We start from the raw sequence: 13,236 nt of genomic DNA, 5'->3' as shown, positions 1-13,236 counted from the left end.
TTCTTAATTATTCTGAACAGAAAACAAGCTAATATCTTTCACTGTTTACCCCCGTCGTAAACCACCACATTATAACCAGTATTTTTATTAACACTGCTAGGCGACTGCAGCCACATACTTTCTGAGCAATACTGGATTTGGCCAATGTTTTGGAAAGACTGTTTGATTTCGTTTATTTTAAAAAGAAAACCTTTTGCAGAGGTAACTTATACTCATATGCTACTATATAGAAATCCACATCCCAAAATGATATTTATATATATACCTCTCATCACACTGTTCAGAAACTTATTTTTGAAAATTGGGTATATGTGGGCTCTGAATTATCTTAGATTAGATTAGATTACTTACAGTGTGGAAACAGGCCCTTCGGCCCAACAAGTCCACACCGCCCCGCCGAAGCGTAACCCACCCATACCCCTACATCTACATTTACCCCTTACCTAACACTATGGGCAATTTAGCATGGCCAATTCACCTGGCCTGCACATCTTTGGACTGTGGGAGGAAACCGGAGCACCCGGAGGAAACCCACGCAGACACGGGGAGAACGTGCAAACTCCACACAGTCAGTCGCCTTCATCAACGATAAATTTGGTATGCAAGTAGCTAATTAGATAGCTCTAAATAATGGCAATGGAGGTTGCAATGGATGCTTATCAAAGCCTAGTTCAATAGATACAGTGCATCAATTTTGTGTTGTTTGCTCAGATGAATCTTTGCTCCCTATAGCTGTGTGCATTCGGAGGGGGCTAAAATGATAACTTGCAGGCACAACTTAAATGAAGTCTTAATAAAGCTTTAACAAAGGGTCAGTTAGACTTGAAATGTCAGCTCTTTTCTCTCCTTATAGATGCTGCCAGACCTGCTGAGATTTTCCAGCATTTTCTCTAAATGAAGTCTTACCTTTATAGATCATAAAACCATAAGACATAGAAGCAGACTTAGACCATTTGGCTCATCAGGTCTGCTACACCATTCAGTCATGGATGATATGTTTCTCCCTGCCTTCTCCCAGTAACCCTTGATTCCCTTGGGGTGGCACGGTGACTCAGTGGTTAGCACTGTTGCATCACAGCGCCAGGGACCTGGGTTCAATTCCACCCTCGGTGACTGTGTGGAGCTTGCCCATTCTCCCCGTGTCTGTGTGGGTTTCCTCCAGTTTCCTCCCACAGTCCAAAGATGTGCAGGTCAGGTGAATTGGCCACTTTCTTCAGGAAGAAATGCTTATGGTCTCCTCCACTTTCTAACCTCTCAGGTCTTTAGTCAATTCAATTTGCTCCATGCACTGTTAAGAAACCACAGTGGTACAGTGGTTAGCATTGCTGCCTCACAGCACCAGAGATGTGGGTTCAGTTCCCACCTCAGACAATTGTCTGTGTGGAGTTTGCACATTCTCCCTGTATCTACGTGGATGAGAAACATATCATCCATGACTGAATGGTGTAGCAGACCTGATGAGCCAAATGGTCTAAGTCTGCTTCTATATCTTATGGTTTTATGATCTATAAAGGTAAGACTTCATTTAGAGAAAATGCTGGAAAATCTCAGCAGGTCTGACAGCATCTGCCAGGAGAGAAAAGAGCTGACATTTCTAGTCCAACTGACCCTTTGTCAAAGCTTTATTAAGACTTCATTTAAGTTGTGCCTGCAAGTTATCCTCCCACAGTCCAAAAATGTGCAGGTTAGGTGAATTGGCCATGCTAAATTGCCCGCAGTGTTAGGTGAAGGGGTAAAAGTAAGGGAATGGGTCTGGGTGGTTTGCTCTTTGGAGGGTCAGTGTGAACTGGTTGGGCCGAAGGATCTGTTTCCACACTAAGTAATCTATTCTAAAGAATGTCAAAATTCAAATGAACAAAACAATTTATAGGGGCAGCATGGTGGCTTAGTGGTTAGCACTGCTGCCTCACAGCACCAGCGTCCCGGGTTCAATTCCAGCCTCGGGCGACTGTCTGTGTGGAGTTTGCACATTCTCCCCGTGTCTGTGTGGGTTTGCTCCAGTTTCCTCCCACAGTCCAAAAATGCGCAGGTTAGGTGAATTGACCATGCTAAATTGCCCATAGTGTTAGGTGAAGGGGTAAAAGTAAGGGAATGGGTCTGGGTGGGTTACTCTTCGGAGGGTCGGTGTGAACCGGCTGGGCCGAAGGGCCTGTTTCCACACTGTAGGAAATCTAATCTAAATTGCCCATATTGTGCTAGGTGCATCAGTCAGAGGGGAAAATGGGTCTAGGTGGGTTACTCTTCGGAGGGTCAGTGTGCACTTGTTGGGCTGAAGGGCCTGTCCCTACACTGTAGGGAATCTAATCTATACCAGTCAAGAGCCTATCTCTCTTTTAAATACACTCAATGAATTGATTTCCACAATCTTCTGCAGCATTGAGTTCCACAGATTAACCATACACTGGCTGAAGAAATTCCTCCTCATTTAAGTTGTAAAGGTTTGTCCCTTCACTCTGAGGCTGTGCTCTCAGTCTTTTAATTCAATCAGACTCCCCTATCATGCTTCTAAACTCCATCGATAGAGAGCCAGAGGCCTCAACTGCTCCTCATATGACAATAGATTATTGTAAACTTCCTTTGGATCTCTAAGGCCAGCACATCCTTCTCTGGATACAGAACTCAAAATGGATCACAATATTCCAAATTCAGTCTGACCAGAGCCTTATGCAGCCTTAGCAGTACATCTCTGTTGTTGTATTCTGGCCTTCTTGAAATGAATGCTAACGTTGCATTTGCCATTTTAAACGGGAATTGCACCATGGTGAAAGCAGAAGGTTTTGCAAAAAATGAGCCTGACTAGGGAAACACAAAATATCCTGCTTTGCCTCATAGTTGATCTTGCTCTCTGTGACACTTGTCATTCTCCAAGCCATGCTGTGATCCAAGGGAATGCCTAAACACGTCCATGCTTGGGAGCAATGGCTTTTGCAGAAGCCTTGGAATTTGCAAATCCTGTTAAAATCCTGGAAATCCATCCTTAACAGCATTGTGGTTGAACCAGTCTAACAGGGACTGCAGCAGTTCAAGAGGGATCTTACCAGCTGCTTCTCAAGAGCAATTTGGAATTGGCAATAAATATTGATCTTCCAGTGATGCTCACGTCCCCTCAATTATTTTTAAAAATACTATACCATTTCCTGTTGACGTTTTCAACTTGAAATATTTATACAAAGCATCGGGCACTTGTAAAATCATAGGAACAGCCAAAAGAAAAAGACAACAACTAATCTGTAAGCAATTGATGGCCACTTTAATTAGTTCCTTCTTGCTGCTGAATGCATGTTCAATGGTACGAGGCTAAGAGGGAGTGTTAGCTGGAGCTTTCACAATGACAGCACTTCTGTCATGTTGACATTGAAGTGACACAAGGTGCCTGCTATAGGACCAGATGACATAGGAGCAAATGTCAGCCATTCGACCATTGAATCCACTCCACCATTCAATGAGTACATAGCTGACCTGATAATCCTCAACACTACTTGCCTGCCTTGTCCCCATATCCCTTAATTCCTTTAATGTTTCATATCAGTCTGTCTTAGCCTTGAATAACCTTAATGACTCAAACTCAACAGCTCTCTGCTATAAAGAATTCCACAGATTTTCTCACCTCTGAGTGAGGAAATTCCTCCTCATCTTTATCATACATGGGTGACCCTTTACTCTGAGATTATGTCCTCTTGTACGAGACTCTCCCACAAAGGGAAACAACCTTAACGCATCTACTCTGTCAAGCCCCCTAAGACCTCCCATGATTTAATGAGGTCTCCTTTCATTCTTCTAAACTCTGATGAGTACAGGCCCAATCTACTTAACCTCTCCTCATAAGACTGTGCCTCCATACCTGGGATCAACCTAATGAACTTTTGTTGGACTGCCTCTAATGCCGGTATTTCTTCCCTTAATTAAGGCGACCAAAACTGTTCATGCCATTCCAGCCATTGCTTGGTCACTGTCTTATAAACTTTTAACATGACCTTCATATTTTTATACTTCATTCTCTTTGAAATAAAGGCCATCATTCAATTTACTTTTGCTATAATTTATTGAATTTGTATGCTATCCCTCTGTAGACTCTTTGTATAGTCTTCACCTCTTCCCTTCCCACTTACTTTTGTGTCATCCACAAACTTGGCGATAATACATTCACTACTCGCAACTAAGTGTCACTCCACAAGACTCAAGGTGCCAGCTTTAAAAAGGAAAAAGTGAGGACTGCAGATGCTGGAGATTAAAGTTGAGAGTGTGGTGCTGGAAAAGCACAGCAGGTCACGCAGCATCCAAGGAGGAGAGTCGATGTTTCGGTCAAAAGTCCTTCAGGCTCCTTCCTGGTGAAGGGCTTTTGCCTGAAATGTCAACTCTTGCCATCTTTAAAAAGCCTACTTTGCCCCAACTATCTGCCTTCTATTAGTTAGATATTCCTATATCAATGCCAATATACAATTGCCAACACAATGGATTTTTACATTGTTAAGTAGCCTTATGTGCGTTGTCTTATCAAAAATCTTTTGGAAAGCTGTATTACATATCATTCAATGATTTTCCTTTATCTATCCTGCTTGTTTCCTTCTCAAAGAATTCTAATTAATTTGCCAGGTATGATATCCCTTTCATGAAACCATCCTGACCTTGCTTGCTTACACTTGGCATTTTTAAATGTTATGTAAAATTCCTGCAGCCATTCACTCACATTTGCTGGTGTGAGTCCCACCAAAATTGCACAGACAATGGAAGCTAATTTAACACTTACAGCCCCTAAACACACTGGTGCTAAACTGAGTTCTCCAGCATTAACATCATGATTCTGCCTGTTATCTATAATTCATAAACTCGTCAACAGTGGAAAGACCTGGCTAACAAAATTCAATATAGAGAAGTGTGAAGTAAAGGATTTTGGAATGAAAATTAGTCTGAGGCAATGTTAATTAAGTTGTAATATTTTTAAAGTGGCTGTATAAATAAAGTGGCTCTAAGGGGAGGCAATGGCCTAATGGCATTATCTCTAGACTATTAATCCAGAAACTCAGCTAATGTTCTGGGGACTTAGGTTCAAACTCTCCCCACAGCAGAGAGTAGAATTTGAATTCAATAAAGAATCTGGAACTAAGAGTCTACTGATGACCATGAAAACATTGCCAATTGTTGGAAAAACCCATCTGGGTCATTCATGTCCTTGAAGGAAGGAAATTGCCATCCTGCCAGCCTACATGTGACTCCAGACCCACAGCAATGTGGATAACTCATAACTACCCTCTGGGCAATTAGGATGGGCAATAAATGCTGGTCTAGCCAGAGATGCCCATGTTTCATGAGTGAATAAAAGAAAAATGCAGGCCTGCTAAATATTTATAAATCACCGGTTAGGTTAGAGTATTGCATTGATTTCTCTGTTTTTAATTCCTGCTTCAAAAATAAATTGGGCGTTATCAGAATGAATGTCACTGCCTTCATACGTCACATGGGAGAGAAAAATTATCAAACATAGAAATGATAAAGTTGAGGACATACTGATTTGGCGCTTCTGATGAATCAGGTACAATTTTGCAGAAGTATCGTACTTACTTTGGCTGCTAAACAGCTAAGATTCATATCTCATAACTAAAGTATAAAATGCAGCAGTCATCTGGGATTGTTAGATTCATAAACTATCTGATCAGAGTTTGCCACTTCTTATTACTTAGACATTGATTTACCTCATTTCAAAATAAGTTAAGAAATCTACCCTCATGCCTCGTCAAAGGTCCCCTATTAAAAGAAGAGTCAATCACTTCATAATCAATAACTGTCTCTCATTCTCTTGCAGATCAACTGAAAGGTCATCTAGAACAGAGGAGAATGCAAAGGGCTGCCTCCAGTAAGTGTACAAATGTTGGAATCAATATTTGACAACAATTAGTTGTTCACAAAGTGAAGTGAACAAATAAAACATAACAGAAAAAATAGTGACCATTATTTAAGTTTAAGATCTCAATGACAGAGGTGAGTAGTGCTGACATGCCACATCGAGAACCGAGATATTCATTGAACCTCCTCCTCCCAGATGTTCTATTGTCCATCACAACTAATGTGGCAAAACTGCAAACCTTTGATCCGATCTGTTCGTTATAGCATGGTCTTTATCATACTGCTTCTAATTTTCAGCACGTACTTAGTCCTGTGCTTTACAGCTTTTGGTGACTTGCAGATTTCAAAACAAGCATTTTTAGTTTGAAAGTTTACACTAAATTTTTACATTGAGGTAGATGTGCTTTCCCTGAACTGTCCTGTACCCTTTTCTGGGAGAGAATCTATACTTGTTTCTGACCCAATGTCAGGTCTCCTTTGAAATGCCTTGAATTTTCAACATTTAAGTTTCTTAAGCTAAAAGATGTACAATATAATCATAGAATCACTATAGTGTGAAAACAAGCCCTTTGGCCCAACAAGTCCACACCAACCCTCTGAAGAGTAACTCACCCAGACCCATTCCCCTACCTTATATTTACCCCTGACCAATACACCTAACCTATACATCCCTGGACTCTATAGGCAATTTAGCGTGGTCAATTCACAAAACGTCTTTGGACTGTGGGAGGAAACAGAGCAATTGGAGGAAACCCACACAGATGCAGGGAGAATGTGTAGAATCCATACAGACAGTCACCTGAGGCTGGAATCGAACCAGAATCACTGGCACTGTGAGGGAGCAGTGCTAACCACTGAGCCACCGTGCCATCTTGCAAGAAAAGTAACATAGTGATTTTGTATGAAACTGGAGACCTTCATCTGGCACTCACTTGGATTTTTGTCCACAGCTCAGGTTCCCAAGAGTTTGGAAATTCCCAGCTGTGCATTCAATTTATAAACATGCTGCTGAAACATAGAATTTCTATCCATGATGGAAATAGGAGGGGCAGGTTGTATTAGAAATCACGGAAGGAGACAATGGGGAAGATGCTCAGTGATCGGCTGCATGTGAAGAGGAACTGAATGTAAGGCCTGCGCCAGAACTGCAGCACTTTGTCAATTTTGACAAAATGCCTCCAGCTCTCACCATTCACACCCTCTCACTTACCCAATCACTCCATGATCCATCTGTGTCAATCCATGCCAACGCAAACCCTGAACCCATACACATAACCACTCCTACCCTTCTTGCTAACTTATACTCCTTTACCAACCCATAATCATTCATGCACTACCTACCAAAGCCCCTTCACCTACACAGAAGCCCTGAATATCCCCTTTACCATCTGCCCACCCATCATGTACCTTTCTAACCCTGATTCGGAGATGCCGGTGTTGGACTGGGGTGTACAAAGTTAAAAATCACACAGGTTATAGTCCAATAGGTTTATTTGGAAGCACAAGCTTTTGGAGCACTGCTCCTTCATCAGATGGTTCTAATCCCTGTTTCAAATTAGTCCCAATTTATGCCAACTCCCTAACCACCACTCCTTGCCCTTACACTTAACTTGCCTATATAATCAGTGTCACCATAGACAAAACTCAGGACAAATGCTTGAAATAAATACAATCAAGTTCTGTAAAGTAAAATTCTAAGTGTCTATTACAGACCACTATTTTGAAAAAAGCATTCACATTCATAAAACCTCATTTGCTACATTTACATTCCTTCAACAAAATCTTACAACAGCAACCATGTCAGTCATGCCTAATCCCATATAATGAGCATTGGAATTAATTGTCCCATTTCAAAGTGTCTATAATTACCTATAGTTGTCAATCAAACTGTGAAATGGCAGAGACCTGACTGTGATAATAGATGACTGTGCCATCGTACATGCAGTCCTAATCCAGTAAACCCTGAGGCTTCTGTCAACATACTGGAACCAGAAGAAGACTCCTACTGGACTCAAAACATTAACTCTGCTTCTCTTCCCACAGATGCTACCAGACTTGCTGAGTTTCTCCAGCGCTTTCTATTTTTAGTTCAGATTTCCAGCATCCATGGTATTTGTTTCTATTTGAGTATGAAATAGCATTTTGTTTTAATGTTACATTATATCTTTTAAAGATTTAAAGGGCAGGACTTCTAAATACCCTGACAGCCTGACAGATCACTTTGACAGTGGCTATTGACAAGCTCTTTCACCACATTTGACAGCCCTATTGACAGTTGTTTTGGTAGTTTTTATAGTTTACTTTGTCAGATCTGTGGACTGTTCTAATGTTCTTGACACTTAATAAGTTATTGCACTTTTTGTCCACATTCATGTCTACTTTTAACAATTGATCTGAAATCTGAAGCCATACTTGGATGCGGGGCTTGCAATTTCCAGGCTTACCTATCTTTTACACCCCAATATTAGGGCATTTTCTAGTGAAATTCCAGCCTACTTAGAACTTATTTGCTGTTTTCAAAGAACTCATATGAAAATATTTAAATATAACCATTATTGGTAGAATGTTAAAGTCAAAAATTACAAGTTAAAACTGGCAATAGGCAGGATCTCTATATAATTACAGACCTCGACTTTCCAGAGACCTCCAGGACCTTCTCTGTTGGGGAAAAAAAGGCTTACCTTGAATGAAAAAGGGTAGCACAGTGTTTCCGAAGTTAGCACTCCTGCCTCACAGTGTCATGGTGCCAGGTTCGATTCCCACCTCAGGTGACTGTCTATGTGGAGTTTGTACGTTCTCCCTGTGTCTGCGTGAGTTTCTTCCGGGTATTCCAGTTTCCTCTCACAATCCAAAAATGTGCAGGTTAGGTGGATTGGCTATGGGAAATGCAGGATTATAATGTAGGAAAGTGGATCTAGGTGGATGTTGTTCAGAGAGTCAGTGTGGATTTGATGGGTCGAATGGCCTGTTTCCACACTGTAGGGATTCTATGAAAATCTGGGAATTACAACAGTTCTTCACTTAGATATTTCACAGGCAACAAGAGGCACAAAATATGCACAAGTGAAATGTAGTCAGCCTGAAGATTACCGGCAGACATAAAATATGGGGAAAGCAGGAATTCATTTGTGTAGCACCATTTCTTGATGGCACAATAAAGGTATCAATTTCTCAGTGGCAGACAGGACCACAGGCTAATTGTTATCTGTGTGGCATTCACATCAATGTTTTTAAAGAAAGCAATCCATATCATGGTTGGTTGTGCTACTTCCCCCAATGCATCGAATTAAGTCTGCGTCGAACTAGTAGAAATGGCGCTACAATAATAGGTGTCCTTTCCAGGACGCTTTCCATCTTGTCTCTGTATAGTGGAACGCAGAGAACAATTAAAAACAAGTCAGCTTTCAAATCTGCTACAGCTTTTAAAAAATGTTTTTGTAGATTTCTTCTCACTCTTTATGGGTTTGTCCATCATTTTTGTTGCTTTGGTTTGCTAACCAGCCAAGCATAGCAGCCTTACCTTTCACCCAACTGTTGTGTGGCTGAATTCCAGTCATCACTTAGCTTTCTGAAACTGATGGGATTGGATCATCAACAGTAATTAGAATCAATCTTTGGTGCCTGAACTCTGTAAATATTCTGGTATGAGGTCCGTTTACAATATGCCTGTTACTGGTTTCAGCATATGCATGGTTTAAACACCTTGTAAATGCAGCATGAAGGAGGAAGGAATTTGGCTAAACCAAACATTTGCCGCTTAGAGTCACAGAATCATAGATATATACAGCATGGAAATAGACCCTTTGGTCCAATTCATCGATGCTGACCAGATATCCTCAATTAACCTAGTCTCATTTTGCCAGCACTTGACCCATATCCCACTAAACTCTTCCTATTCATATACCCATTCAGATGCTTTTAAATGCTGTAATTGTACCAGCCTCCACCACTTTCTCTGGCAGCTCATTCGATACACACACCACCCTCTGCGTGAAAAAGTTGCCCATTTGGTCCCTTTTAAATTTTCATTAAGAAAAGCTCCCAATCTGTTTAATTGACAGTTTAAATAAAAAAAACTTTTCATTCATTGGTTCATCAGGTTGGCACATGTGTGAAATATGTTGGCATCTGTCAAAGATTACTTCATGTCATTGGCCCTGATCCCTGGCCAAGATGAAGTTGTAAAGAATGGTTTGTTTGAAAGAGGTACCATTGCAGAACCAGAACCTGGCCCCCATATACTTCACATGTCAGTACGTCTTCAGCAATTAAGCACAGATCTGAACAAGCACGACAGTTTGATAATCAGTAATTGTGAGAAGTTTATCTCAATTTTTTGCAAGACCGGTAATTTCATGAAGTTCTCTGTGAATACAGAAAAATAAGTAAAATTTATAAACAACTGAGCTAAATTTGACATACCATTTTGAGAACTGTGCAATGGCAAATATTCACATCAGAGAATGTTTCAATTTTCTTCCAATGTCAACTTGCCATCAAGGCGCAGACAAGTTGGACTGAAGGGTCTGTTTTTGTGTTGTATGACTCTATGACTTCACCTATGTCCAACTATTCCTATCATGGTAGCACAATGGCACTCTTTGTATCTATAATGCTAGCACTATTCATTTCTTTTCTGGTTTTATTTTCAGCTAAATTTGAACAGTCAGGCTACTGTGCAGCAAGTTTAGCTGAGAATTAGTTTGCCTTATCTATAGGACACTGTAGGGTGACTCAGTGGTTAGCACTGCTGCCTCACAACACCACAGCAACCCGTGTTCAGTTGCATCCTTGGGCAACTGTCTGTGTGGAGATTGCACATTCTCCCTGTGGGTTTCCTTTGGATGCTTTAGTTTCCTCCCAATGTTCAAAAATGTGTAGGCTAAGTGATTTAGCTATGGGAAATGCAAGGTTACAAGAATAGGTTGGGGGGTGGCTCTGGGTGGGATGCTGTTCAAATGGTCAGTGTGGAGCTGAATGGGATTCTATGATTGTCCAGCCTAGAGTGGAGAGAGTAAGAGTTAAGAGCAGTTTTTCAGAATGGTTGTAGCCCTCTTATTTTATTTCTTGGGTCATTCCTGTTCAATATCTACATCATTGGCAATGGACTTCAAAGGAGCAGTGACAAGATTTACAGATTATATCAAAATAAGAAGTATGGATACGACTTCAGAAAAACAAAGGAAAGTATAAAGGGACATTTTAAAAAATGGGGTAATGGGTTAGAATTCAAAGTCATTTACTGTGAAGTAAAAATAACGATTAAGTATATGCTGAATGTCAGGTTTTAAGTTTGCTTGCTGAGCTGGAAGCTTTGTTTTCAGATGTTTCGCCACTATGCTAGGTAACATTATCAGTGAACCTCCGGTGAAGCAAACTTACAACCTGAACCTCAACCCGAGCTACAAATCTTCTCAAAATCAGTATATACTGAATATAAATGGGTTCATGCTCTAAGACAACAGAGGAACTTGTGAACAGAATATTAAATGAAGTAATTCAGGTTTATTGAACAATTAAAGAGTAAGATTAAGCAAACTCAAGGTCTTAACTCAAGAAATAAAGGGTGAACTTTCCAGACAAGCAATGTCCCTGTCCTGTGGAGACCATTTCAGTTCTACCTGCTCTGCATATTCAAATCCTGCCCTCCTAACCCCAAACCTCACACATCTCTTGCTGGGGCCGGCCATACCAGTCACTTTCCAATCTGGCTCTCACAACAGTTGTTGTATGTGTAAAAACCAATAACATGAGCTCTCCTATGTGGCCCAGAAGAACCAAGTTAATTTCTGGCCATGGGGCAATTAATTGACTCAGAGTGAGACCTATGCCCATTTCTGGGAGAAAATCTCACCTTGGAGAACCACGTACCAATTGAATAGTAACGTAGAATTTAGGCGTAGGAGTAGCTTTGTTGGCCCTTTGAGCCTTCTCCACCATTCAAAATGATCATGGCTGATCATCCAAGTTAGTACCCTGTTCTTGCTTTCTCCCCATACCCTTTGATTCTTTTAACCCTAACAGCTACACCTAACTTCTTTTTGAAAACACTCAATATGTTGATCTCAACTACTTTCAGTGGCAGTGAATTGGACAAACTGACCACTCTTTGGGTGAAGAAATTTCTCCTCATGTCAGTCCAAAATGACTTACCTCTTATCGTTAAACTGACCCCTGGTTCTGGACTCCTGGGTCATCAGCAAAATCGTTCCCACATCTCGACTGTGTTGACCTTTTCGAATTTTATAGGTTTCTATGAGATCTCCCCTTCATTCTTCTAAACTTCAGTGAGTGTGGTCCTAATCGATCTAGTCTGTCTTCATATGTCAGACCTGCCTTGGTCAGGTAAGAAGTCCAAAGCTGCATGGAATACTCCCAAGTGTAGTCTCTCAAAGGCAATTGCAGCAAGGCACCCTTGCTCCTGTACTTGAATTCTCTTGTTACAAAGGCCAGCATATTATTTGCCTTTTTCACCACCTGCTGAATTGCATTCTACTTTCAGTGACTGGTGTACAAGGACTCCCAGGTCTTGTTGCATCTTTCCTTGCCCTAATCTCTGTAGTATCCAGTGCCTCTCTATTCTCAGCAACTTCGCTGGCTGTGGCAGCAACTACTGAGTCTGTGTACATCCTCCTGTGTCTCTGGAGCCATGTTAGAAGGTGAATGAGAGTGTTTATCTGAATCTAGGCTGACAGGCCGTGGTGAGGAGTGTGTGGGGAGTCGGGAATGGCAGACAGAATTCAGAAGCCTGGGTACTGTAGATGGTATAGGATCTGGGGGGGGATTGTGTGTGTGTGTGTATCTGTGTGAAACTGTAATGAAGAGCCTTGACAGAACACTAATGTGGTCTCAGTTAGAATACTGTTTGTAGCTATACACTCTGCACTACATGGAGGGTGTTGAGATTGTAGCGATAATACAGGGCAGATTAACTATATTTTGCAGGATATGAGGAAATGCGAATATGAAAGAATCTTCAAAAATGGATCCTTTTCTTGCTGGAATATTGATAAATCAGAGGGTACTAATAATATAAATAGTTGGGATAGGGTCGGTGGAAATAGACTGTTTCCATCTGGTTCAGGGATCAAAAGCAAAATGCCATGGATACAAGATTAAGCATAGATGGGCAGGAAAAACCGCTCCACACACAGTTGAAAGACTGTGAAATTTACTTCCAGGCTTAGTGGCTGAGGCAGAAATTGATTAAGGATTAGATTGGATAGTGGTTGAAGGAATGAAAAAGAAGAGTTTACAGACACAAGAATTTGCATAAATGTGGAGAACCATTAGCTTGTGTGCCAACCTGGAGTGGTTGAACCAAAAGACTTGCTTCCTTGTGTATTTCCAAAAGTGCCATGCAGGTCCTACCTCAGCCAGCCTGCTACTTCATGG

At 41.1% G+C, this 13,236-nt stretch overlaps 1 protein-coding gene across 2 annotated transcripts in view; it reads left to right on the top strand.

The window, feature by feature from the left end:
• The window catches only part of kif6 (kinesin family member 6), a 567,232-nt gene that overhangs the window by 470,837 nt on the left and 83,159 nt on the right, over nucleotides 1-13,236 (top strand). For both annotated transcript variants that reach the window (XM_072551042.1, XM_072551033.1), the window contains one exon: nucleotides 5,801-5,851. In XM_072551042.1, coding sequence (XP_072407143.1) covers nucleotides 5,801-5,851 — 51 coding nt within the window. The remainder of the gene's footprint in view (nucleotides 1-5,800; nucleotides 5,852-13,236) is intronic.

This window comes from Chiloscyllium punctatum, chromosome 3 (assembly GCF_047496795.1).
Source record: "Chiloscyllium punctatum isolate Juve2018m chromosome 3, sChiPun1.3, whole genome shotgun sequence".
Classification (NCBI taxonomy): Eukaryota; Metazoa; Chordata; class Chondrichthyes; order Orectolobiformes; family Hemiscylliidae; genus Chiloscyllium; species Chiloscyllium punctatum.
This window is presented reverse-complemented; position numbering and strand designations above follow the sequence as displayed.